Source organism: Astyanax mexicanus, chromosome 9, assembly GCF_023375975.1.
Source record: "Astyanax mexicanus isolate ESR-SI-001 chromosome 9, AstMex3_surface, whole genome shotgun sequence".
NCBI classification, from domain to species: Eukaryota; Metazoa; Chordata; class Actinopteri; order Characiformes; family Acestrorhamphidae; genus Astyanax; species Astyanax mexicanus.
Window position 1 is genome coordinate 34737824 of NC_064416.1, and position 27018 is coordinate 34764841.

Below are 27018 nucleotides of genomic sequence, written 5' to 3' on the forward strand. Positions count from 1 at the left end.
GCATATTGTTTGTTCCCCTGAGCCATCGCTCAGCCGTGGTATCTCTGACAGAGCAGAGACTGTGCCAGGAAGGCTGGAGGATTGGAAACAAAGACGGTCGTCTGCTTCTTTAATGCTAGTTTGCAGAAGCGGAGCAGTTTAAAGTGAATAACTACAGTATGTTAGTTTTCCTAAGTGGTGAATTTAGTTATAATTTTATTTTGTCAATTGGGTTATGAGTAGATTATTGTATTAAATGGCAACTATCCAAAAGAAGCCACAAATTGCTTTACAAGAGCGTTAGTCGCTCTAATTTTATTCATCTATATGGTATGTAGGGCTGAAACAACTACTTTTATAAAAATGACTTATTTTGACTATTTTATAGTATAATAATTTACTGATAACCAAAACAAGACATCAGTTATTTGAAATATAGATCCGTCAGTTACAAATTTGACTTAGCTATCAGCTTGAAATTTACTTTGAATTTTGTTTAGTTTGTTTTGTTTTTGTTTGGGATCATGGCACATTTTTAAAAACAGTAAAATCAGGTAAAAAAATGAATAAGCAATAGTTAAATGAGCCTTATTAAAAACATAGCATTTCACAGTCTAAAAATAGTGTTTTTTTGATAAGTAGATACAACATAAATGGGAAATATAAGTATATGGATGAGTAATCTGAGTAATATGAGTAATCTGTCCCAGGTGGCACAAACAAACAAATATCTTATAGAACAAATTTATAAACTTTTAAATGTGTTCAGGCTATATGGCAGAATAATTCAGAGTGATATACTAAGGGCAGACATCTTTTTAATATCTATTTTAAGTCTGGTTTATATTTAGTTGGGGGTATGTCCAGAGATTTAAAGTGGTGATTGCAATTTTTTACCTGTTTCTTACCGGGAGTACTGTACCATGGTATCATGTATTTAACTGTTTTTAGTGTGTCCTTGTACTGTTTTTTTTTTTAAACATGCTAGAATTTAATATATATATATATATATTTACTTTTTTGTTTGTGAAGGCAGCCTCCCTAACTATACAGCACTGAGGAAAACCCTGCTATAGGTCTCTGTTGTGTCTAATAGATTATTTTATCAGTTTGCTGTACTGGAATGTCTGCATCCACTATAATATAACCAAAGCATTTCAGCTCTCTCTCTTCTCTCTCTCTTTCTCTCTTTCCTTCTCATTCTTTAGTCCTTTCTTCCCTCGCTCTCCCTGTAAAGGCAGTTGAGTGTGTTAGCATGCAGGTCTTAACAAATTTCCATCAGCTTAATGACCACTTTTTCATTTTAGGAGAGAAGCATTTGCATATTCCCCTCATGCTACTGAGATAATGATTTGGCAGTGTCTGAGTATGTGTGTGTTTGAGTGTGTGTGTGTGTGTGTGTGTGTGTGTGTTTATATGAATTGCATGTGTGTGTGTGTGTGTGTGTGTTTGTATTCACACATGTTGAGTTTAGCCTGCGGTGCTGAGTTTGGCTGCTTTAGTGCGACCTCTGTGTTCAGTGCTTTATCTCTCTCACACACATGTACACACACACACACACACACATACTTACACACACACACAAACACACACACACACTCTAAGGCACAAACGCACACACAGACACAAAAACGCACACACTAAGGCACTGTACTTACTGGAATCAAAGGCTTACACTCTCTCCAGTGTTTTTCTTTTTTTTCTCTCAAGTGTCCTCAATATAAACTGACATGGCAAAAGTCATGGGACAGCAGTACGTGAACTGATCATGAAGTGCTAGTGGTTAACTGCTTATGCTAATGTTGCTGCACCTAGCCTTAGTGAAAATCTGTAATCTGTAAATCTAAGCTTACTGTAAATAAATAGAAGTGCTTTACCCAAATAAACAGTTTTCAGGAGAGAAATCTTTGTAGATTTACATCCCTCGCTTGTTTTACTTTAAAAGATTTATTCATTTTTTAAAGAATTACAGTTTTGTTATAATCTATTTTAGTTATACAGGTCTCGCCACCCAATGGCCAGACCTTCTGAATCAGAAGGAAAACATGGTGACGCCTCTGTTTCTTACTTGTGTTGCATAATGTGCTTCATAATCCAGTGCAATTTATGTATGAAAATAGTTTATTGATAATGTGCTTTATAATCTGGTGCACCTTATAATCCGGTATAAACCTTTATAGTGCGAAAAATATACTAAGATTCTTTAATATATTAACGTTGTACTAAAATACATACATTTTCAATGGGCACATATGCAGCTAAAACAGAGAGCCAGTGCATCTCATTTTTTTCCAATTATAGTCATTATGGCTTTTAGAAAAATGTGCTTTGGGGAGGAGGTAGTGCACTATAGGCTCCTGAAACGCAAGCTAAGCTTTTGTCCTTTATGGCATTTTATCCTCTTAAATTAATTGTACTTTTACTTTACTAGTAGTTCTGAAAGCAGTACTTTTACACTTTTACTTGAGTAAAAAGCTTGAGTTTATACTTCAACTTCTACAGAAGTATTTTAAACCCTAGTATCTATACTTTTACCAGAGTAATGTGAACACTAGTGTGAACACTTCTTTTTTTTTTTTTTTTTTTTACCAACAGCATCTTTCTAGAATTGTCCGGCATGGACTAGAGTGGTACAAATGAGCCAACATGCTGACTCTCACTGATGCGTTGCTGTTAAATGCAATCGAATCCTCACAGCAATGTTCTAAAATCTATTAGAAAGTATTTTTTCTAGACAGTAGAAACAGTTGCTTCATCAAAATCAGGATAAACTCTTTTTAATACCCTTGATTTGTCCCATTCCTATTTATACTTATGTCCATGTAGTGTCCCAATTACGCATTATATGCTGTTATGAAAGGTGCATGGTCAGGCTTAATTAACTGTGGTTTATTAATAGCACATAAAAATTCGATTTTTGCTACTACTTAGAGGTTTGTGTGTGTGTGTGTGTGTCCATATGCTGCATTAAAAATTCTATACTGCTCTGACATTGTTCTATAATGCGTAAGGACATGAGTTATGGTTGGCGAGCTGCCAAGTATTAAAACCGTGCTCGGTTTTTATGAAGCTGCCAGATGTTGACCGAGTTGCTCTCTGTTTATTGCTGAACCTCAAAGTCATACCAAAATCATACCAACACTGACATGCCAAAAGTCATGAAACAGGAACTAGGATTGTGTCCCATGACTTTTGCCAAGTTTAATGGAAACTAAAGAACACTGCAGTGACATGTGGGACATATGGGTTGGTGACAGAGTCATATGGGCAATTCTAGACAGATTCCACCGATCACGATCATTGCCACCATTTCCCATAAATGTTAAATTCCTGCCCAACTCCAGTAATGAAATGTCCCATCCATTTGGCAACTCCCATGATTTTCGTCTTTTTACCTTCAGTATGCTGGCTTAAGTCTTCAGCCTTACTCACAAGATGAACACTGCTGGAGCATTATTAGCATTACCCAATAACCATGCTAGCTCTTTTGCTGTTTAGAGGCGAGTGTTTTCAGCTTGTAGTCTGTGTGTTAACCGTGTTCAAACCGTGTAAAAAAAAGCTATGTGGGACAAACTGCTAGCTGATATCACGCTGGTTAACACTCAGGGTTCCTCAGACCCATAAACTGTTTTTGTGAGCCCAAGCCTGATTTATACAAACCTTTTTTATGTAAGCAGAGTGTTAAAACTGAGCTTTTTAAAAACATTTTGGGCTGTTTAAATGAGCGAAATCTATTCAGAATGATGATAATTAACATTGCAACACTGAAGAAGCATAGACCAATCATTTAGGAAAATGATTAATAAGAACCAATCTCCCCATCTACTCTAATATAATTAACAATGTCTAAGAATATAAAACACTTTCTGAACATTTTTTTATTTTAAAAATACAGCCTTAGTGCAAAACACATAAACAGCAATAAGGCTACACACTGCACACGCATTTAACCAAAATATACCAAGAACAATAACATAGTTTACAATGACTTTCCTCTAATCTAATATAATTAACAATGTCTAAGAATATAAAACACTTTCTGAACAAATTATAAAAAAAACAGGCAGAGAATCTTAGCTCTAGGCTACAGTGCTTAACATGTATTTAATGTTTCATTAGTAAACTTTTAAATGATTGTGTATGTAAATGAATGTCATTGTTAACAATAATTGCCATGTTTTTCATCTAAAATGAATAACAAAGTTTGTAAAATGTGTGTAACTTTCTTTTGACTGCATTTAATGAAATAATATAAACTTAATTAACTTTATTGGTCCATTTTTTCACCAGTATCACATATGGGAACACTATCAGTTACGGTTATCTGCTTAGAAATCCTCTATTCCACATTTCTAGTGTGGTACTCTTGACCTAATGCTCCCTTGTTCTTTCTCCCCGTCTCTCTCTCTCCCTCTCTCTTTCTCTCTCTCTCTCTCTCTCCCTCTCTCTCTCTCTGCAGTGAAGCCGTCGAAGCCGCGCTGCTGGATGGAGGGCCGGCTGTTGGAGGGCAGCGATGTGAGGCTGAGCTGTAAGTCAGCGGACGGCTCTGACCCCATACACTACAAGTGGGAGCGAGTTCTGGACAAGGGCAAAAGCGTGGGCAAGCTGCCCCCACTCGCCCTCATCGGTGAGTACCACACTTACACACAAGAGCCCTGCAGCTACTGCAGCACTTCACACTGTGCACTCACAGTAAATACACGTTTCAAGCTTCTGAATACATAAAACATGAGGTCAGGGTTGAGTGTGTAGGGCTTCAGATGAATGAAATGGATGTAAAATACTGTATAATTACATAGAAAGTGTTAAAACTATAAATATGTTGGCTGTTTTTTTTCATGATTGTATCTGTGAAGCAGTTGTTGTGCTATAAATAGGTCAGGTTGGCATAGATACTGGATTTACAGTCTTTTTTTTGTGGAGATGCTGGAAATAGCCTCGCATTTATTAAAATGCTTTATTTCACTTTTTCACAATTCACTCCAACAATGCTTTTTTTATTAATATACAGCACAGCAATATATGTCCAAACTTTTTACAGATAACTATGCTATTAAATACTGCACAGTTGTTGTAATAGTAATAATAATTATTATTATCATAATTGCATTTTATTGATTATAGTTATTAAACACTTGAAGATATTTTGCCCAGTTAACAGACTTAACTGAGAGGGGTTGCATCAAGATGGTCGTTTCGATAAATTGTCTGCCATTTAATAGCCAGCCATCACCACCTTCGTTTGCAACAGTATTGTCATATATGAGAAATCATATATTGACTAAAACTTATTGTGTTTTTAGCTACGGATCCAGGTCCTGCGATCTGACAATGGTTTCATTCCAACAACTCATATATGAGTGGAACAAATCTGGCCTACTTAACCTCTTGAGATTTCTGCTTCTCTTCAACTTTGACCCTTTGACCTCAATTGATTGATTGAAACCAAGATGGCGGGAATCCCAGTCAAAAGTTTTTACAGCCAGTCCAACACACTGGTAATAATTCTTATCAAATGTTATGTTTTAAACTAGTTTATTAACTTACTGTAGAAAGTTAACATTTAGTTTTTTGGACTAATTGTGTCCTTCTGATCCCAAATGTAAAGAATAGTTAAAAAAAAAAAACTATTAGGCCCATATTTGAGCATTGCTGTTTTATAAAAAAATAAACACTTCCTGTACAAAGACAATGTTTAGTTTTTATTAGAAGTTATGCCAGGTTCACACTACACGACTTCATATGCTGTCAGTCATTGTGCTGTGCTGCAGTTATAAGCCTTTTAAACATGCTTTACCTGTATCTCCAGGATCAGTTCACCAACCAATCAGCTCACAGGAGCAGTAGCTAGTGTCTTTAAAGTGTAAAATCGATTTTCTGGTGAGTTTTGGACACGTGGTTCTCTCTTTTTGTGATCCCACTGGTTGTATATAGCCACTGCTCCTAACTCCTAGTCACTGATTGAGTCAGATACTAAACATGTTGAGTATTTGCTGGGCTTCTGCGACTTGTCGCTGATCAGTTAGTGATGGATCGGAGAGCATCTTTCAGTATGCGACTGAGCGAGTGCCAAGTGATCCCCGAGCAGAGTTTTTGTTGGCGATCTGAAAAACTGCCCAAAAACCATATAATATGAACCAGGCATTAGGTCCTACTAAGTCCAAATATCTATTAGAAATTAAAAATGTACACCAAGTAAAAGTCCAGGTCTCAGGGGGGAAATGCACATTAGATACCAAGTAGTGTGTGAGACAGTAGTGAATGCCATATATGGCTCAGGTTCAGAGTAATTATGTAGAAGTCCTGGCAATTCAGGACCCTAATTCCTAATTTTACACTAAAATTTAGACTTAAAGCCCTGAAACAATGAAGACAACAAGTCAGGGAGTTCCAAAGTTACAATTTATGCTCAATTACTCAGAATGTGTTCTTCTGCCAAACAGCCCAGCCACTAAACCCAGCCACAAATCAATGCTACTTGGCAAGCCTGGCCATTTAAGAGTGAAATCTCTGCCAAGGTACACAGATTTTACCACTCAGGGTACAGACACACACAGAAATTCAGTGGAGACAGAAAATAGAAAACACCCTTAACATCATGTAACATATGATACATTGTTTATATGGTGATATACTAGAAATACTAAATTAGTTCATTGTACATAAATTCTACAATGAATAGTAATGTTGGGACTGTGTATTAAATAACACAATTTGGAACCCAAAAAGTTTTCCCAGCTGGAACCAAAGAATAGCAGGATTTCAATGCGAACCCAATGTGACATCAGTATGTGTGTTGGAAGCAAGGAGCAATCATCAGCATGGCTATGGTCCGCTCACTCCTGGCTCTGTGTGTGGTTTAATATTTGTTTACCTCTCTTTAGTCAGAGCATTTTCTCTAGAACACGCTCCAATCCAAACCCCGTAATTAACGGCCTCCACCAAACAACACCTGTTCAGCCTAATTAGTTTTCATTGGCCGATAAACCACCGCGTCTTCCGCTCTCCCGTTTATCACAGCGAGAGGAAACGAGGGGACGGAGGGATGCAGGAGGTGGAGGTGTGAGATAAGTAAAGGCCCGTCTGAAGGCGACGTGCGGAATTGCTCCGTATTATGAACGCGTCTGTTCCTCCACCTCAGCACAGCTCCGCGGACGCGAGCGCTCCGTCACGAGGCGGGAACGCCGCGTACAGTTCATCTCACCTGCTGGAGTCTCTGCAGACTCATGCATCAGCCTGACACACACAAACAGAGCCTAGACCAAACATATATTTCACACTCACACCCATATACAATGTCATAGCCTGGATGCATGCTTGCTCATCCACACACTCGTCAAACTCGCTGACAGACATGAATCACTGATATTAATACTCACATTCTGTCTGTTTGAATCTTAATGCATGCAGTGGAGTATGCATTATTTGGTTTGTTGCAGTTTCTTTGCTTTTTGCTTACGTGCAGCAACATTCAAACATTCAGTGCTTTCTCATATAAATGTTCTGTATTGTAGATGAAACCAGAAACTTCATCTAAGAAACTTAGAAGAAAAACTTATGGAATTATTTAGCAACCAAGTAAAAAGGGCCATGCCATTACACTGAACTGGTGCCATTTCTGTCCCCAGGAAATGACATGTATAAATGTGCACACAAAATAACATTAAAATACATTTTATTATCATTAATAAATGTCTTGTATATAATGTCTTGTACCTTGACATTATATATTTGAAAAAATATATACAAAAAGTACAGAACTTATAACGCTAAAAAAAACTTTTGTTACCTGTCCCCCCTCTCTAACCATAAACTTCACCATGAAATATATTTATTAAAACCCTTCAGAGATGTATTTTTTTGCATTGTTGTGTGGCTTCAAATCCCATCAATGCTTTAAATATATTTTTTTCATAATAAACCCTAAAAAGCTAAAATACACATTTTAGTTGTGTCCCTGGGTTTCACTCAGTTCTGTTACCGTAACACATTACCCTGATCATCTGAAAAATCTCGAACATTCTACAGCAGGAAGTCACATCTACAACAGGAAATGACATCAGCTGGTTCTGCTGAAGATCATTGGAAGATCAAAATTAGGTTCCCTCATTAGTTTTTCTGTATATTTGATCTTATTTTAACTATGACTGAATAGGTCATCTTAGATGTTTATTTTTAAAATACAAATTTTGGGAAACTCACTAGAATGTCCTCAGTGTCCTCATGCTATTAGTTTAGCCACCATTTAGCTGTTCTTCATGTTTTTTCACTGTTTTTTAATTATATGCTCAAAACTCATTCCTGTTACTTTAATTCATGTTTCTAAAAACATAAAAAGTAACAGGAATAAGAAAAAAATAAAAAAAAGTGTTAAACAAACCAGAATATGTTTTATATTTTTGATTCTTCAAATTAGGCACCTCTTGCTTAGATGACAGCTTTGCGCATCTTGGAATTTTATCAGTCAGCTTTATTAGGTAGAGTCACCTGGAATGGCTTTCAGTTAATTACTTGAATTTCTTGTCCTCTTAATGTGCATACTGTAGATACTGTATAGTTTATCAGTGATATGTTGTGAAGATACAGGGATTGAACAATGAAACTGAAACACCTGGTTTTAGACCACAATAATTTATTGTCCTGACGGACAGTTCTGGTGGAAACAGGAGAGTTAAGGTGCACATTGAATTCTGCCGTGATTTGTGCAGCCGTGGCTTTATGATTTATGAATTTGGGTTAGCACCCGAACATCCCTTTTAGACAGCTTCCTCTTACTGACGTCCACAGTTAATCCTGTTGGATGTGGTTGGTCCTTCTTGGTGGTATGCTGACATTACCCTGGATACTGTGGCTCTTGATACATCACAAAGACTTGCTGTCTTGGTCACAGATGCATCAGCAAGTCGTGCACCAACACTTTGTCCTCTTTTGAACTCTGGTATCCCACCCATAATGTTGTGTGCATTGCAATAGTCTGAGCAAAACTGTGCTCTTACCCTGCTAACTGAACCTTCACACTCTGCTCTTACTGGTGCAATAATGTGCAATTAATGAAGATTGGCCACCAGGCTGCTCCAATTTAGCCATAAAACCTCCCACACTAAAATGACAGGTGTTTCAGTTTCATTGTCCCAACTCCTGTACATGTTATATGAGAGTCACAAATTGAGTTGGATCCCACATACAGAGCATCGTGGGGGCTTGGTTAGCTTCCATCTGCTTTGCTTTAAGCTAATTTTGTATTATTCTCTTTTTTTGTGTGTGTGTGTTTGTGTGTGTGTGTGTGTGTGTGTGTGTGTGCAGACCTGAAGAACCCGGAGATCGTGACGCTGAGGAACTTGACCCAGGACAGCTCAGGGGTGTACAGGTGCACAGCCAGCAACGACGTGGGAGAGGAGAACTGCATCATCGAAGTCACCATGCAGTGTGAGTGGAGGTTTGGGGTGGGGGGTGAGAGGTTGTGGTGTTGGGTGGTGTGTCCGGAGGTGGAGGGGGTTTAAGGAATCTGATCTTGGAACAGTTCACACTGGCAGCGTAACCCTGGAGCTGCTGCTGTATGATGGATGGCGGCAGTTTCTAGAAGCTGGAGAAAAAAAGAAAAACTAATTTCCAACCCTCTGTGTGCCCACGCGTCTCTCTCAAACACACACACATACACACACACACACACTCATACAATCTCATACAAACTCACACACTTAACACTTATAACGTATCGACCAATTGTAAGTGGACCCCACTTCTAATAAAAACACTAAACTACTTTGTTGCTAAGTAGAAACCATTGCTGACACACAAGCACAATTTTATAAGAGAAACGCAGCTTATCTACTTCCTGTAGAGAAGTTTTACCAATTCAGTAGGACTCTCTTGAGCAGATAACCCCATTCAACCTATTGACACCTGATCTTATGCCAAATGTGGACTAAAAAGAGGGGTATAAAGCCTCCCCCAGTATTGAGCTGTGGGTCAGTAGAACTGTGTTCTCTTGAATGATGGAGCTCCAACCTATACTTTTAAATAGAATGAGTTGCGGAGCTGCAGATGAGGTGAAGTGGTAATCATTCAACATCCTGACCTCAATAATGATTCTTCTTTACAGCAATGCTTACACCAATGTCTATTAAAAAGCCTTTAATTGAGAGTGTAGACAGTTTAGATATTCCAATAAACAGTATAAACTCTATTTGATACCCTTGGTTTCAGAAGAAATAAAAAATAAGAAGTTAAGAAGGTGCCCCAACACTTTTGTCCACATGCTATTAAGCACATTAGCTTTTGTCTCACACATTAGCACAGTCACATTTACACACAGTCACAGTCTTGAATTTCTTTATCAGGACTAACCCTGCATTTACACTAGTAGTGCAACAGAGAAACAGGCAGCCATTCAAGCGTAACATTGAAAAAAGTTGAGACAGTGTGGGCACCATGGTGGCTTAGTGGTTAGCATGTTTCAATCAATCAATCTTTATTTTTAAACTGGGAGCACATCGAGGGTGGCCCTCATTTACAATGTAGCCGAGACAGTACACAGAGAAGACATTGTCAAAAAAAAAGAATAAATAAATAAAAAAATACCCAGCATTTTCCCATTTTCTCCCCAATTTACACAGCCAATTAACCAACCCACTCATTAGGACTCCCCCTATCACTAGTAATGCCCCAACACACCAGGAGGGTGAAGACTAACACATGCCTCCTCAGATACATGTGAAGTCAGACAACGCTTTTTTCCGAGCTGCTGCTGATGCATCATTGGCGAGCAGCATCACGGCGCTAACGCTTGGAGGAAAGCGCAGCTTCTCGGTTCCGATACATCAGCTCACAGACGCCCTGTGCTGCAGACATCACCCTAGGAATGATGTGGGGAGAGAGCGCCATCTACCCACCCGGAGGAAGCAGGGCCAATTTTGCTCCCTGTGAGCGTCGGCAGCTGATGGCAAAAGCTGCATGACCAGGATTCGAACTAGCAATAGTGACAGCGCCTTAGTCCGCAAGTAAGATAAAAAAAATTGAATAATTTAGTAGGAATCATAAAATCGTAGGTAAGAATGCAGCTTCAGATGAATAAATAAAACTAAGAACATAAAGTAAAAAAATAATAAGCAATAAATTAAAACAATAAAAGAAGAAAAAAATAACGAAATAAAATATAATAACTATGAAAGGAAGGTTAAAAGACAGAACTGTCAAAATTTAAATTAACTAAAAATTAAATAAGACCGAAAAAAAAACACAAAAAATAAACAAATATTTGATTGATTGATTGATTGATTGATTGATTGATTGATTGATTGATTGATTGATTGATTGATTGACGGTTAACTCTTGGTCTTTATTTCCTGAGGTGGTCCCAATGAGAGCCAGTTTCAAATGTTTCAGATTGACTGATCTTTATTTCTTAAAGTATTTTTGTTTTTTACTTAGTTGAGTAGTTCTTGCCATAACATGGAAAATAACATTACTCTAAAAGGTCTATTCACTGTATACCAACCAACTCTACCTCTTCACAACTTTACAACTGATGCTCTCAAACACATCAAGTAGTATGAGAGTATGCTTCCTACCATGGGATGTGGATAAGTACTGAGTATGAATGGTTTTAAAGTGTCTAGAATGGTGTTATATACTGTAAGTGCAACTTTATTTGTTGCAATTTAGGTGAAGCAAGCATGTGTAAAGCATTTTAATGTAAAATTGCTTAATTTTGCTGAATTAAATACAAGTAACAAAGTAAACGAGTAACAACAATATGAACACCACACAAGGGTTAAGATCCGCTCACTTTTCTTTTTCTGTTTCATACTTATGCAGTTTCTCACTTGCGTAATCAGGTCATGTTTCTGTGATGTACACATGCTGAAGAAGTTTTATTAAACAGCTCCGCAGACTTTAATAAACGTGTGTTAAGTGTGTGTATGATTAAAGGTCAGTGTATTGTTAGCTGTGCTGGTTGCTGTAGAGATTCTATTTTTTGAACGTTGTCAGAGGAACTAATAAAGTGCAGAACTTACAACACAATTTTACACATCATTTATCTGAGATTCTCTGTTCATTTTACTATGTAAAATCTTTTTATGTCTGGCAACCTTCCGTAGAAAGATACACTATACCGTTTTTCATTATATTAAAATGTTCTGCATTGTAGATTAGTACTAAAGTCATCCAAACTATAAAGAAAAACATACAGAATTATTTAGTTAACAAAAAGAGTTAAATAGACCAGAACATGCTTTATATTTTAGATTCTTCAAAGTAGCACCTCTTGCTTAGATGATCAGTGTTGCACATCTTGGCTGTATTTTCTCAGTCAGCTTTCAGGTAACAGCTGTGCTGAACTTATCAAGAGTTAATTACTTCAATTTCTTGTCTCTTAATGGGTTTTAATGTTTTTGAGAGCATTAGTTGTAAAATTGTGAAGAGGTAGAGTTGGTACACAGTAAATACACAGTAAAGCTCTATTTAAATAATGTTCTAATCCATATTATTGAATGAACTACTAAACTAAGTAAAGAAAAAAATACTTAGAAATGAAGATCAGTCAATCTGAAACATTTCAAGAACTTTAAAAGCATCCTCAAGTGCAGTCACAAAGACCATCAAAATGATGAAAATGGCTCTCATCAGTAATGCCCCAGAAAAAGAAGACATATTTGAGTAGTCCAGGATCTCCTGAAAAAATAACTATATCTGACGTGTAAACTGTGTCCTAAATACTACCGTGAACTCACACAATTGGGCTGGAGCCTATGAAGTTAATAGAAAACATTGAATATGATGTTCAGATGCATTTGTCAACACCAGAAGACTTTCTTAATAATTGCAGGTGGTGTTAGAATGCTTTTCCAGTGTTTTTGTCACTTATTTCTTACCTCTGTTTGTGTGTGTGTGTGTGTGTGTTTGTGTAGATGTGCGAGGGATAGGTGTGGTAGCTGGTGCTGTGGTGGGAGTGTCCTTCGGGGTCCTCATTATCATCATCATCATCTGGCTTGTGTTCCGCAAGAAAGAGAAGAAAAAGTATGAGGAAGAGGAGACGCCCAACGAGATCAGGTGACGACCTTTATGTTTCACCTTCCTTATTTTATTATTTTTTTATTTTTTATTTTGACAGATATCTGAAAAGCGAAACTACATAGTCAAGTGCCTCTGCTGGCTGGTTGCAGTATGATGTATAGCTCCACCTATCTCCATATATTTCAAAAATGATTTTATTTATTTAAAAAAATAATAATGTATAGAATATTATTAGTATTATTATATTTTAAAATGATTTTTTAAAAAAGGCAAAAAACTATTTTTTTTTAATTAAAGATTTTCTTTAGTGTGTCTTATTCTACACATATATTGTATTATCACTTCAGTTCTTTATTTAAGTGGATTTTAATCCACTTTTTAGAATTTACAAAAGCCACAATATTTACTTTTGCTCTATTTAAATTTTATTTATCAAATTAAGCCATGACTGTATGGAATTTTATGGACTTATATTTCATATCTCAAGTCTTTTCTTTACTCAAATTGAATGATAGTCTCTTACTACTGAAAGGCTTTGAGGTTTTAAACCTCTTAGTGTCTCTGTAACAAACCACTCACACACTTCATCTGTGTCAAAAGGGGTTAACTGCTGTGCATCTAAGTACTGTGTGTGTTTTAAGTGGTGGTGATGCTCTGTATCGATTGTTTGGTAAGAGTACAGTTTTCACACTCCTTGGCTGCAGCAGGGGGTCTTTAGGGTGTGTGTGTGTGTGTGTGTTTGCATGTGAGTGTGTCCCCAGGGTTCCCCTCACTGTACCCAAATCTATTCAGCTGTTCGGGAGGTTTTCCATAATGCATTCGTCTGATAGACATGCCTGTAGCAGCAACTTTTACTGTGTGTGTGTGTGTGTGTGTTCATATGAATAAAACATTGCTCCTGTGTTTGCGTGTGTGTGTGTGTGTGTTTGTGTGTGTCAGTGCGTGATAAGTCTAAATTATGCACAGGCAGAAGAATGATGGAATCTCACAACAAAAATCCACATTGGCTGTTTACACTGCACGCTGTCGCAGTAGGGTTTCAGGGTAACATGCTCATCTGGGTTTAGCGGTTTTAGCGAGGCTTAGACCTGCTGCTGTTATCCTGCAGGTGAACATGCTTAAGAAGGACTTAGAGGTTAAACACTTCTCACATCCTGTCGTGAACCTCACACTGTTTACGACATGATTTCATCTTCCAGCGTTATTAGATTAACTGGTGGCACTTTACATGAATTTTGAATGAACTGTGAATTGATTAGGCATTTTTTATGTATTATTTATTAAGTATTAGTTATTGAATTACCTATTGACTAATTACTTTTCACTATGGGCCCTATTTTTAGCGATTTCAGTGAGCTTGTTTTAAGGCGTGTCAGTGTGTCTTTGCTATCATAATGATGGGAAAAGTACATCCTGAGCAGCTCCAAAAGCGCAAAAGGCATGTAGTTATTTTCCTTTTTCTCTCTGTTTGGGCCCAATATATCAAAACTGAACCAATCAGTATCAGGAGTAAACAAATTAGCATATCACTTGCCATTCCTTCTAAGAGCCAGGTGTGTTCTAAATTTGGCAAATTGGTATTTTAAAGGCATTGCCGGTCATTTACAGAAACATTTACACAGGATTGTGCACATGTCGTGTGTACAGCCATTGAGAAATGAACGTCTCATAAATAACTGTTTAATCAGTCAGTGGCGCACCTGTGTTTTCCATTGCCAAGATAGCAATATGCCAGAAATTTACCTGAACACATACAGATAAATAAAGCAGGTAGTAAAGTTTATGCGCTAAATTTTGCACTAGACAGCTAATTAAGAAACACTTTTACACTAAATTTATAAATTAATAAAAAACTAAAGGCAAACTAAACTATCATTTAGCATTGAACTCAAACTACAAAATATTAATCAGCTACTAAAGACACTGATATGCCAAATGTCTTGCACTTTGGACTAGTATTGTGTTCCAGGACTTTTGCCATGTCTCATAGAAGCTAAAAAACACAACACTGACCTGTAGGATATGTGAGTAGATCTGTAATGTAAAAATTGCCAGATTTGATTATCTGTTCACATAAACAATTGCTGCCGGTCACCATTCAAAAATGTAATGACAAAATCCATCCATGCATCTGCACCAACTGTTAAATCTTGCTCCAAACTCTAATAATTGATATTGTCTTGTCATGAGCATGGTGGCCAGTGCTTAGCCTCGCTCACAAGATATCACCTCACAACCTATGGATGAGTCCCACCCACTATGCCACTCTAACGTGTTTTTTTAATCTTTTTTTTTTTTCTGTTTCTCTGTACAGGGAAGATGCAGAGGCTCCCAAGGCCAAGCTTGTGAAACCCAACTCCCTCTCGTCTTCCCGCTCGGGCAGCTCCCGCTCCGGCGCCTCCTCCACCCAGTCCATGGTGCACAACAGCGCCCCCCGTGTCCACCGCCCCCGACCCCCGGCCGTCGCCGCCCTCAAGGAGAACGGACAGCCCCCCGACTTCCTGCAGTCGCCCCCGGCCTACACACAGGTGGTGTCCAAGACCCCCGAACCCCCGGCCACGCCCAAATTCAGGCTGCCCAACCCACCGGTGGGCGTGGCCTTGAGCGTGCCCCCGGGTGTGATGATTCCCGGCCAGAGCAAGGCCTTTCAGACTGTGTAGGGGACGAGAGGAACCCACGATGCTTTGACCCCCCTCTGTTGCGGATACATGAGCCCAACGCTGATACATGTACATGTACAAAAATGTAAGAATATAAATAAAAAAACACGCGTACAAAATTAAAAACGGATGTAAGTCAAAAAGATTCAGTTATATAAAAAACTGCAAGTTTAAATGAATGCCTACTTTAACGGGAAAATACAAAGTAAGTGCTTGCCCTGCCCCGCCCCCTTTTTGCTGAATTATACAAAGAAAATGAGAGAAAAAAAAAACACAAATCGTTTTTTTTTTTTTTTGCTTCACGAAAAACATTTCTGCACTTCTACTCTTGCTCTGTAGTTTTCTCTCTCTCTCTCTCTCTCTGTCACGATCTTTAATTCTTTCATTCCCGCCCCTCTTTTTTCTTCTTTCTTGCTGTTCTTTTTGTTTTTTCGTTCCTACAAAAAAAGGAAGCGTGGTGAGCGACGAGGTGGAAGGATTTCCGCCCCCAAGAGGGGCTTTATTTATTTATGGAGACGGCGAAAGGGCCAAGAAAGCCAGGGCGGGCAACGAGTTTATGAACTTGCAGGGACTGATGGATGATGGGAAGAGAAGAGAAAAGAAAAGACATTTCTCACCTCGTGGAGATCGTGCTCCCGATCCTAAGCGATCAAATTCCGACTCGTCACATCACGCCATCCACCGCACCTCTTTGCCAGTATGGGGTGAAGGCGGGCCATAGTGCGGGAGGAATGGGCAGAATTCCTGACAGTGAGGCCGATGCGGAGATGTCAGAAGGATTAGCTAGCTCTGTAGCTACGTCTAGCTACGTGTGTTAGCCTTGGCTAATGTGAGGGTGGTGGGTACACGTGTCAATGAACGCTACTGGTTTCTTCACTGACCACTCTTCACACGTCTACAGCTACAGCTTCTGATAGCACATACTACACTGTGTGACAACTGTCCTTCATATACGTTACAAATATTTACATATTTACCTGTTTAAGTCTATATGCCTACAGTATATGACCTGGATATGGATGGATGTTTTTCTTAAAGGGGTTCTTCTTTTTTGTCGTGGGTCACTGGACACTGTAGGTCTCTCAGGCTGACTGATGGTAATGATCTCGACAGTACTGACCCGTGGCATGGCCAACATGACTAATGGTATACAGTTGTTTTACTCTCATAGCTTTATTTACTTTATTTACAGTATTACCAAAACCAAAACTTGCGTGGAAAAACGATGAATGTGTGTTTAACAGATTTTGAGATTCTTTTTGCTCTGTTCCCGTTTCTTTTTTTCCTTTACAGAATATTTCCTGATTAATTCATCAGCATTCGAGGCACAAACTATGTAAAAAACAAGTATAAAGAGTGTCACACTGAGGTTCTACAATTAGGAATGGAACTGTACCATTCAAATGTTTGGACATTAAAAATATTCCTCATTTTTAGACTTTAGACTAAAGAAGGTATCTGTATCTGTATTATAAGGTATGGTTCTATAATATAGAACCATTTGGATGCTTGTAAGGTTTTTTGTTTATAGATGGTTCCGCAGTATATCCTCCTAAGACCTGGCAATTCATTTTTGTCCACTAGAACAGATACAGGCCTGGGATTATATGCCAAACACTATTTATGTATTATGCATATCATTGCTGTCCAATGAAAAACACTTTTCTTCAAAACAGCAACTTTACAGGAGAAAGAAAAAACCTTGTAAACTTTTTATGGAAGTCAATGTAAAAAGAGTTTATTTCAGGTCATTTTGAAGAGTTTCTATTGGTCCGTTCATCATGAAATTTTGGCACAGTGTAAGGGACAATTTGTCTGCTCAAATTATGTAGAAAACAAAAAATCGACAAAAATTAAAATACGTTTTTTTTCATAGGAAAGTGATGATATGTTTAAAGGAGCATTAACGATTATATTTTTTGTAGTAGCTCATAACATGATCAGGATGTATCAACAGATATTATGGAAACATGCTAAGTTTAAGCACTGGCAACTCGTGTCAGCAGAGCTTCAGCCAGTATTTTCTTATTTTAACCTTTTGTGCAGAACGTCTCATCTGACAATCTGTGTGGGATGTGGCCTCCAAATCTGCTCAGCACCGTTTCCTCAGTCCCATTTCCACACTCAGGATTGCCAGGTATAGACAACAGCATGCAAACAGTGAGCTACAGCCATGAAAACGGGAGAACGGGACAATTTTTTTTGGCTAAACAAGTAATCCTACACAAGTAAACAAGTAAGGTTGTTAGGTAGAGAAGGGCATTTTGAACATTGAAATGCATACATCCTCTGATTAGCTACAGAGTAAGATCCTTCGTCATTTGCCACTTTGTGTCAATCTGGCAACCCCTGTGTGAGTTTTGTGTCTGAGGAGTTGGGTGGGGCAGAAAACTTTATCCAGTGTTTGGAAATTAGACTAATGTAGCCATTTCACACCCTAGCTTCCATTTATTATTACTGATTGTTCCTTTAAATCCTACTGTTCTGCCAAGAGGACATTCTATACGTTCTATTGAAGCCTTAGGTTTGGGGGTGTGGCCAACAGAGCACAAGGACCTTTTTTCTATTATTTTCAGATTGCCTGCAATTGCATCTTTCACATTTTACAGCAACAACCTGGGCAAGTAGTCAATTTTGTTTCCAGATTGTTTTGTTTCTCTTGCTAATAATAAAATGTTTTCCACAAAAGGAGGTGCATAACTTTTATTTAGTATGATTTCAGTAATGTACAGTAATTGTAACCCTTGCAAACCAGTCTTTTTATTCAGTTTTCTCTGTAGTGAACAGCAGGAATTACTGCCTCCCATTTTTCCTGAAATTTCACTGAAATGTTTCTTTCAAATAAATCTGTAAATGTGTATATCAAAACCTTTTTTTCTGGATCTCAGGAGGATATAGAACCAGTTTTAAAGATGGACTGACCATAAACAATCCATTTCCTGTACAATATTGAACCCCTTTATGTTCAAAGTATATTATTTGACATTTTAGATTCATAATAAAGACATTAAACAATTGTGAACTATTGGAAATCAATCATTTTTGGAATATTAATGGGAGTTATGTCATGGCAAAAATAAGTGTTAGATACTATTTTGGGTTCTTTAAAGTTGGCCCAGTTTGTGTTGATGGCACTCTCTCAAGCAGCTTCACAGGGAACCAGCTGGGATGATTTTCCTCTGTGCTATTTATATTTGTCTTTGTCAGATTTCCACTGTTTTAAACACACATTGTTGCTGTTGGAGCAAAACCTTGTATCTCCAAAACTGTAAAGAGAGAAAAAAAAGTCATATGTGGTTAAATTTCTATAGGAAGTTGAAGTAATGTAATTTTATTACAGGAATTCTGTACTGTTTATGAAAACAGCAGATGTATCTGCTACGAACATTTTCCTGAAGGTTTGCCACAGACTTCAACAAATTGAGGTGTCTGTATCATTGATGATGAAAAAATAATTAATTAAAAATAAGCTTATTTTACAAGAGATTTACAATTTTATTACTCTTATAATAGCTACGTTACCCCACTCTCCCAAATTAAATTAATCCCGTCCAAATAATGCTTTGGTTAATTGACCAAAATAGAGGATTTGGAAGAAATTATCTTTTTATGCTTCCTGTGTCAAGGTCAATATGAATCTGGAGCCTATCCAGAATCATTGATTACATCAAGGGTCCAATTTACCATACCCAGACCACCATAATACCATCACAGATCACTGTGTGATTTGGGGAGGTGAAACGCATAGACCTGCGCTGTTAAAATAGCAACAGAGTTTATGAATATATCAACTCTAATGGGTGTGGTGGTCTGGAAGTGAGGTGTGTTCAGGCAAATTTCAGGTGCATTGCTATCTTGGCGGCGGACAACAGCAGTGTGCATATCCATCTTTTACATCAAGAATAAACAGAATACTAAATAAAATAACTGCTGTTCCTGTAAATGACCTGCTTGCACATGTTCACAGCTTGTATGCACAGGTCAGTTTCCTCTGCTGAGAACCTCAGAAGCACTGTGCTGTTAAAATAGCAATCTGCCAAAGTCTGAGCACACCTGGTTCTTAAAGTGAATGACATGTAACATGCTGATTGGTTTATTTCAAATTACACTCAAAACACACTCATGATTAATAAAGAGAATTAGTGCATGCCTTTTGCACGTTTTGAGCTGCGGAAGGCATATTTTTCTGCATCCTCGTGATAGCAAACATGCACACTGACACGCCCTAAATCAAGATCTGTGGTGCATGGTTGGTGGCACGCCTATAGATCACTAATATAGCAAGGATCAAACCCACAACCATAGGTAGCTGTGCAAGAAACACCACAGTACAGCCATTTTCCAATTCTATAAAAATAAACAAAACATGGCAAATTTGGAGATATAAAGTTCTGCTCTGACAGAAACGCATTTTCACCAAAATATAGAAGATGGGCATGTCCAAACTTTTGACTGCTACTGTACCAACCCAGAGTGTGCATACAGGCCATTATCTGTGAATTCAAGGCCCTCTTCCTTTCCTACATTAGGTGTACACTGGTGTGCCCCATGTCTCTCCTATAGGACCCCTAATGATGTTCTATAACAGGATGGCTGCCTCGTTGTGTCAGCAACCCTTCGCTCCTCTGCCACAGGGACCCGTCATTACCCCTCTCTCGGAGTCCCGGGACGACTGACGCGGGGCATTTTGCGAGATTCCGGGCAGACAAGTAGCCTATTTTGTGTGCCTTCTTAGCCCTGTCTCTTCTTCCCCTGAGATTGTTTTAAGATTGTTTTTTTCCTCTGTCCATCTCAGCAGTGCACCAAATACTAAACTAGCGTCCACCTAAGCAGTGGCTTGGACTTTTAGGGGGGCGGGGCAGGGCGGCGAAGGGTTCATTTACGATTGGGCAGGCGGTCCAGCCACACCAGTCGTGTACAGTACATGTTGTAATCATACCGATGTTTTATATTGTACATACAAGACAGTACAGATAGATATATGCACACAGTATGCTTTAAGTTATCGGGATGGTGGTCCCAGTTAAAGACCGCCCGTACTGTAGATGAACATTTTAAAGTGTTTTTTTTTTTTTTTTTTAAAGAAGGATCAATTAAATAAGTCTCTCTGAGGAGAAGCGTCTATCTATATTCTATAGCAGTGTCTCCTTCTGACTTCCTGTATAGGCCCATATAAAGTGCATCGCCTATTTATCTCCTGGAATGTAGAACCAGCCATATGGACTTTTGTCAGGTTAAGGCCCAATCCCAATTCACAACTTGCCCCCTCCACTTAGCATCGATTGTGTCCCAATTCTTGTTGAGATAGAGAGGTAGGGTAAAGTGTTAGGGCTACATGTTGTAGCAGTTACATACATTCTAGCATGTCAGGCAAAATGAAGGACTTACTTATTTTAAGTCAACAGTGAATTGATTATGTGTTATTCATGTATTTTAACTACTAATTAAATACTAGCTATTAGGTACACAGGTGCTCCACTGACTAATCTAAACCCTGACAACAGTCATTAGTCAGACGTTCATTGCTATCTTGGGACGCAGGTCCACTGTGCACGCTCAGCATGCATTCACCCCGGTTGTTGCACACATACACACAAATGTGCAGCAGTGCACAAACCCAAAATTTGACATCAACAATAAACTAAATACAAAATAATACATAATTCATGTTCTCATAAATTACCTGCTCGGTCACTGAGGTTACTTTCCTTTCCTCTACTGCTGCACCATTACAATAGCAATCTGCCAAAGTTACAGCGCACCTGGTTTGGTTTATTTTATGTCATGCCCAAAACACACCCGTGACTAACTAAAAGAATTAGTTCATGCCTTTTGCATGTTTTGAGCCGCGCAAGCTTTACTTTTCCCGCTGTTATGACAGGAAAGACACACTGACACAGTAGATCTCTAAAATAGAGCCTTTAACCTATAAAGACACTGGCAGGTGACAGAGCAACAAATGTAAAATATGTTGTTTAAAGTTAATTAAATACATATATTACATAATACATATACACAATTTAATTGTTTAATAACAATTTTAGGACAAATGTTGCTGTCCGATGAAAAACAGCAACTTTACAGGAGAGAAAAAAAACTTTGTAAACTTTCAATGGAAGTGAATGTAAAAAGAGTTTATTTCAGGACATTTTGAAGAGTTTCTATTGGTCTGTTTATCAAGAAATTTTGGCACAGTGTAAGGGACAGTTTGTCTGTTCAAATTATGTAGTAAACTTAAAATCGACAAAAATGGAGATAAGTGTTTTTCATTGGAGAGCGACAATATGTACACTTATTATCAAAAATGATTAAATTGTTGCACCCAGATTCTCGGAATGCAGTTGGCACCTGGAACAATTAAACTTATTGAGTAAAATTGGCAATAATTATTGAGCTGCCCATACAGAAGTAGTGTGCAACTGCTGTGTCTTTTAAAATAGAAAAGGACAATTTGAACAAAAATTGTAGCGTATAGCTAATTTCAGCTAATTTCACCTCATTATTGGGGCTTGTACGGACCAGGAAGGATACATCAGCCGCTTCCTTCCAATCACTCGTTGACTGCATTGCTCAGCTGAATATAAAGGATCTTTTAGTTTGAAACCAGCCTTCTATGATGTAGTGACCAAGAAATGCACCTAGCTTGGATGCAATCATGAATTTGGAACGCATCCTGGGTGTGACGCTCTTATGACGTACCAGCCTACTCGTCTCTGATTGGATAGACGCACCGTACAAATGGTGGTCATACTAATTCTCATAAAGTTGAACTTTTTAACCCTCTCTATTAAAATAATTAAGATGCGTTGAGGCGAATGTGTGGGAAAAGTGGACATGTACTGTCAAAAAATATAGATACTCAGGGGACAGCTTTGGAACACCCACACTTGTATAAGTTGTGAGGTATTACCTTGTGCAGCACAGTACAGTGGGTGGTAATGATTGTGACTGACAGTGTCTGGCTAGAATTGTCCATGCGAACAGATAGTACATTGCAGATGTTAGAAATGACATCCACATTCAATGCAGGAGACCCCGCCCACATATCCCACAAGTCAGTGCAGCCTTCTTTGGCTTCCATTGGACATGTCTTTTAAAATAGAAAAGGACAATTTGAACAAAAATGTAGCATATAGCATATAGTTTCAGCTCATTATGACTGAGAAATTAAGAGTAGACAGTAATAAATACATATTGCATCACCCTACAACCCAGTACTCAACTCAGTACCAAAAGGAAGAGTGACACTCGAAGACGAGGGGTAGTGTGCAAATGTGAAATGGGATTGGGCCTAAGGGTCCCATGACTCCTTTGAGTTTTGGGTACAAATTTAAAAGCAAATGTGCCCCTGCTTCCCCAGTTTGCTACATAAATGTGTGTGTGTGTAGAGAGAGCGGGCCACTGTGTATCGTCCTTATACCGATGGTGTGTGTAATGCAGTGGTCTTGCTGCTCCAAACATGATTTAACTGCTTCCCATAACCTTTCTCTGTAATTGTACAACACACACACACACAATCTGTTTTCATCTGTACTATTGTACATGTACACACACAAACACAAATATAAATTGTGACTATGGCTGCCCTCTAGCAAGCCCACACACACACACATACACGCACACACACATACACAGATACACACTCACTCTAATCTAAGTGAGTAGTCATACGGTGTTGTTGGCTGCAGTGGCGTCACTAAGTGTGATGGATGGGCTGTCAGCAGGGTGGAGGATGAGGAATGGGAAAACTGGGGGAATTGAGGGAGTTGGGGGGGTGGGGGTAAAAGTAAGGGGGGGCTGCCAGCCCACATCTGAACAAACTGCCATATATTGTAGTGTGTGTGTGTGTGTGTGTATGTGTGTTTAAGTATGTGGGTGCAATACTGTTCAAAAATGTTAAATCACTATTTTCATTGAAATTAAATTAATATTTTTTCAACAATATATATTTTTTTTTTTAAGTTTATTTTTTGGCAAATGAAATAATTGAAAATATACTTTTGCAGTATGTGTCCACTTCTACTTGCTGTTCTGGGCTATTCTGATATGTCTTTTTCCCTTTCATTTCTGAAATAAAAGGGTGTCCTGTAAGTTTTGACACACCCTGTCTAGAATGCATTCGAGGTAGGGCTTAATCATTTCTTTACAGATATATTTTATATAAAATCATTTTAAACATTGAAACATCCTAAGTCAAGCTCAACAGTCTTTATATCCCGCTAATTTCATCCAATTTATTGGTGCTGTTTTCCTTTTTTCCCCTCACATTGTACATGTGCATTATGGATTGTGGGGACCAGGAAGGATACATCAGCTGCGTCTTCCAAATCTCTGGTGGTGTCTGGCTAGAATTGTCCATGCAAAAAGACAGTAGAATGTAGATATTAGAAATTACATCCACATTTACATCCATATATCCCACAAGTCAGTGCAGCCTTCTTTATCTTCCATTGAACTTGGCAAAAGTCATGGGACACAATACTATTTCCTGTCCCAGGACATACAATATATCAGTGTATCTACAATGTAATTTGTTAATGAAAAAAAAATGAAATTGTAAGTGATTTAAACTTTTTGAACAGTACTGTATGTTTGTGCCCATAACACCACTGTGATGTCTTGCAGATGTTTGACTCCTGAAACTGTCAAATGAGTCTAATCCCTCTGTGGGTCTCACGAGGGGTCCGTCCCAATTTGAGAGACCCCCTCAATAAGAGAGAAGTGGTGATCTGTCATTCTAAAGGGCTCTTAAAGGGCATAGCAGCCTAGTTTTAGTCATGTTGCTATAAATTCACTGTACATTTACATTACAGCTATTTAAATGTAATAACAAGCAACATGTAATTACGTAGCATAATCACATAATTACATAGAGTACATAAACACATGGTTGAATAATGAATTCCATTCACAGTCTGTTTGCTTTCTAAATGAACAGGTTCAGTTCTGCGCTTCTCATTTTGTCCTGTTTGTTTTAATGTCAAAAATGATGAAAATGGCACCAATCAAAACCCATTGAAAAACAAAGGACAGAAAAAAACTACATTTTTTGTATTGTACCAATTAAATTCTAATACAATGATAAGTGTTGTTGTAATAGCAAGCTTATGAAGACAAAATAAGGCTAATGTGGCAAACAGTTTTAGCTATTAAAGTATATTAATATTTGAAATATGTGAAATATATATCAAATACAAATATATATATATTTTATTCCATAAGATGTGTCACTTTCCACTGGTTAAAAAAAAATGACTCATTTTCCTATTTATTTTAATAGGAGTAACATTTAGCTCTAGTCCTGTTACTGTGTAATTATTTGTCAAAAGTAGAGCTTTGATTTTGACTAATAAAAAATAATTGTTTGATTTTGTTTCTCAAAGCTACTTTTATACACTGTGTAACCATTACCTTTGTAATGAATTAGTAATAAATTAATTAGTGAATACCCTCTAATTACAGTTTTAACATGCGGAAACATATTTATTATGGAATTTATTTGAGAAATGGAAGATGTCATTTATAATGATTTATTATTCTATTAAAATCAATAGGTTTAAGACTCCCAGGTGGCCCAGCTCTCTAAGCGTTGGCCCTTTTGCTGCTTCTTCATGCCCCTGTTGTTCTGACACTACACTTGACCATGGTTTGGAGTGAATATTATGAATTACTAATAATGAAAACTGATAATTAATCCATTTTCGAGTACTGTCAACATTTTTATTTGTTAAGACTCTATTTCAGAATTCACTAACAGCTAAAACTGCTGACCATATGTTAAGTTTTACTAGCAGACTGCTTGTAGGGTACATTGTTCATGATAGGACTCAACTATAAGCCCCCAATCCCCTTGATCTTGTACATTTAATACCATGCTATGCTATGATGTGTAAGGAAATGGTTGGGACGCTGGGAGTGCTCGGCTCTGGTATATTATACGTGTATTTGGCTGAATCTCTGCAACTGTAAATATATATCTCACTGTCTGAGATCTGAGACTGTATCTCTCTGTCAGATTCTTTGATTTGTTTTTGATTTGTCGGCTTTTGTTTTGGTGTTTCTTGCGCCTGTTCTTCATTACCGTTTCCATGCTGCGCTTTATTTCCACTGCTGTCGAATTTTGTTTTTTTTAAGGCTTGCTGTTTGGACTGTTTCTGCCTGTGACAAAAGCATTTGGATGGACTGCTGAAGAGTTGCTATTAAAACACAGCGAGTGGCGGGAGGATACTGCTCACTCTTTCCCGCTCTTTTCTTTTTTCAACTGTAGTGCTTTTTTTTTTTAACCCAAACTGGTGCATTTGTTCAGAAGGAGATTCATTCTTGTAAATATGCCCCTCACGAGTTAAAAAAATGTATATTTTTACGGATTCTGAGATATTACTACTTCATTTGCAAATAAAATATTCAAGTTATTTGGCCTAATGCATTGTCTGTTTCTGTTTATCTTGATATATGAAGAACGAGTTGCTTCCAGAGCCAAAAAACAACAGAAAACAAATATCCAGATTCTTCTCTGTGCTGGAGGACCAAGGTGGAGGAATGGACTTCCACCACTGGGTGTCAGAACAGTGGGAGTCACACGTGGTCTTTAAACGCAGTATAGCTACACCGGCCTAATTGAATAATGGCCACAAGTCATACTGATGTCTTTTGAAGGTTTATTTCTCTTTTTTTCTCTCCCTCTCTCTGGTCCTTCATCGGACACCGTGAAAACTACACAAAACAAAGCAACCGTTCAGCATATGCTAGCTAGCACAACAATACTGTGTACAACTCGAACCACAAGATTAATTACAAACGGCATATTAAACACATTAATAAGCAATATTAAACAGATATAAACATGTACCCTGTGCGCCTTTAGACCTCGTGTTAGCTATGGTGGTTGTTCTCCCTCTGCTGCTAAGTTTGTCGTCTCTCTCTGCCGCCAAATCAGTTCTGACCCATAATTCTCCAGTTACCCGCCTAACTAACTCGCGTTACGTGACTCATTACGCTCCACAGTAAAGCAGCACTGAACCAAGTCCTCTTTTTTAACCAAATATTATTTTAGAGATGTATATTTATGAACACATTTTACCCTCATTTTCGTGTAGATTTTTACCCCTTTTTAATAACCATATGAAATTAAACAACAATGAATTTTATAATGATAAATAAACGTAAATATCCTAATTAACATGTCACTCTGACAGTTACACGCAGACTGAAGACTCGTCTTTTTAAAGAGCTCTTAAACTAAACCTAAAAAAAAAATCTTATAGGCTTCTAAACATTATCAAGCTTGGTGTATCTCTTGATCCTAGTCTCTACAAACTAGCTATAAATATTTTGAAATAAAAAAAGAAGCACTGTTGTAAGT

At 37.9% G+C, this 27018-nt stretch overlaps 1 protein-coding gene across 1 annotated transcript in view; it reads left to right on the forward strand.

Moving 5' to 3' along the window:
• Positions 1-20733, forward strand: part of clmpb (CXADR like membrane protein b) — a 156703-nt gene extending 135970 nt beyond the window's left edge. Inside the window, exons 4-7 of the mRNA XM_022662270.2 lie at positions 4439-4606; positions 9283-9405; positions 12891-13032; positions 15311-20733. Of these exons, the coding sequence (XP_022517991.1) occupies positions 4439-4606; positions 9283-9405; positions 12891-13032; positions 15311-15656 (779 nt within the window). The 3' untranslated portion in view covers positions 15657-20733. The remainder of the gene's footprint in view (positions 1-4438; positions 4607-9282; positions 9406-12890; positions 13033-15310) is intronic.
• Positions 20734-27018: the final 6285 nt, after the last annotated feature.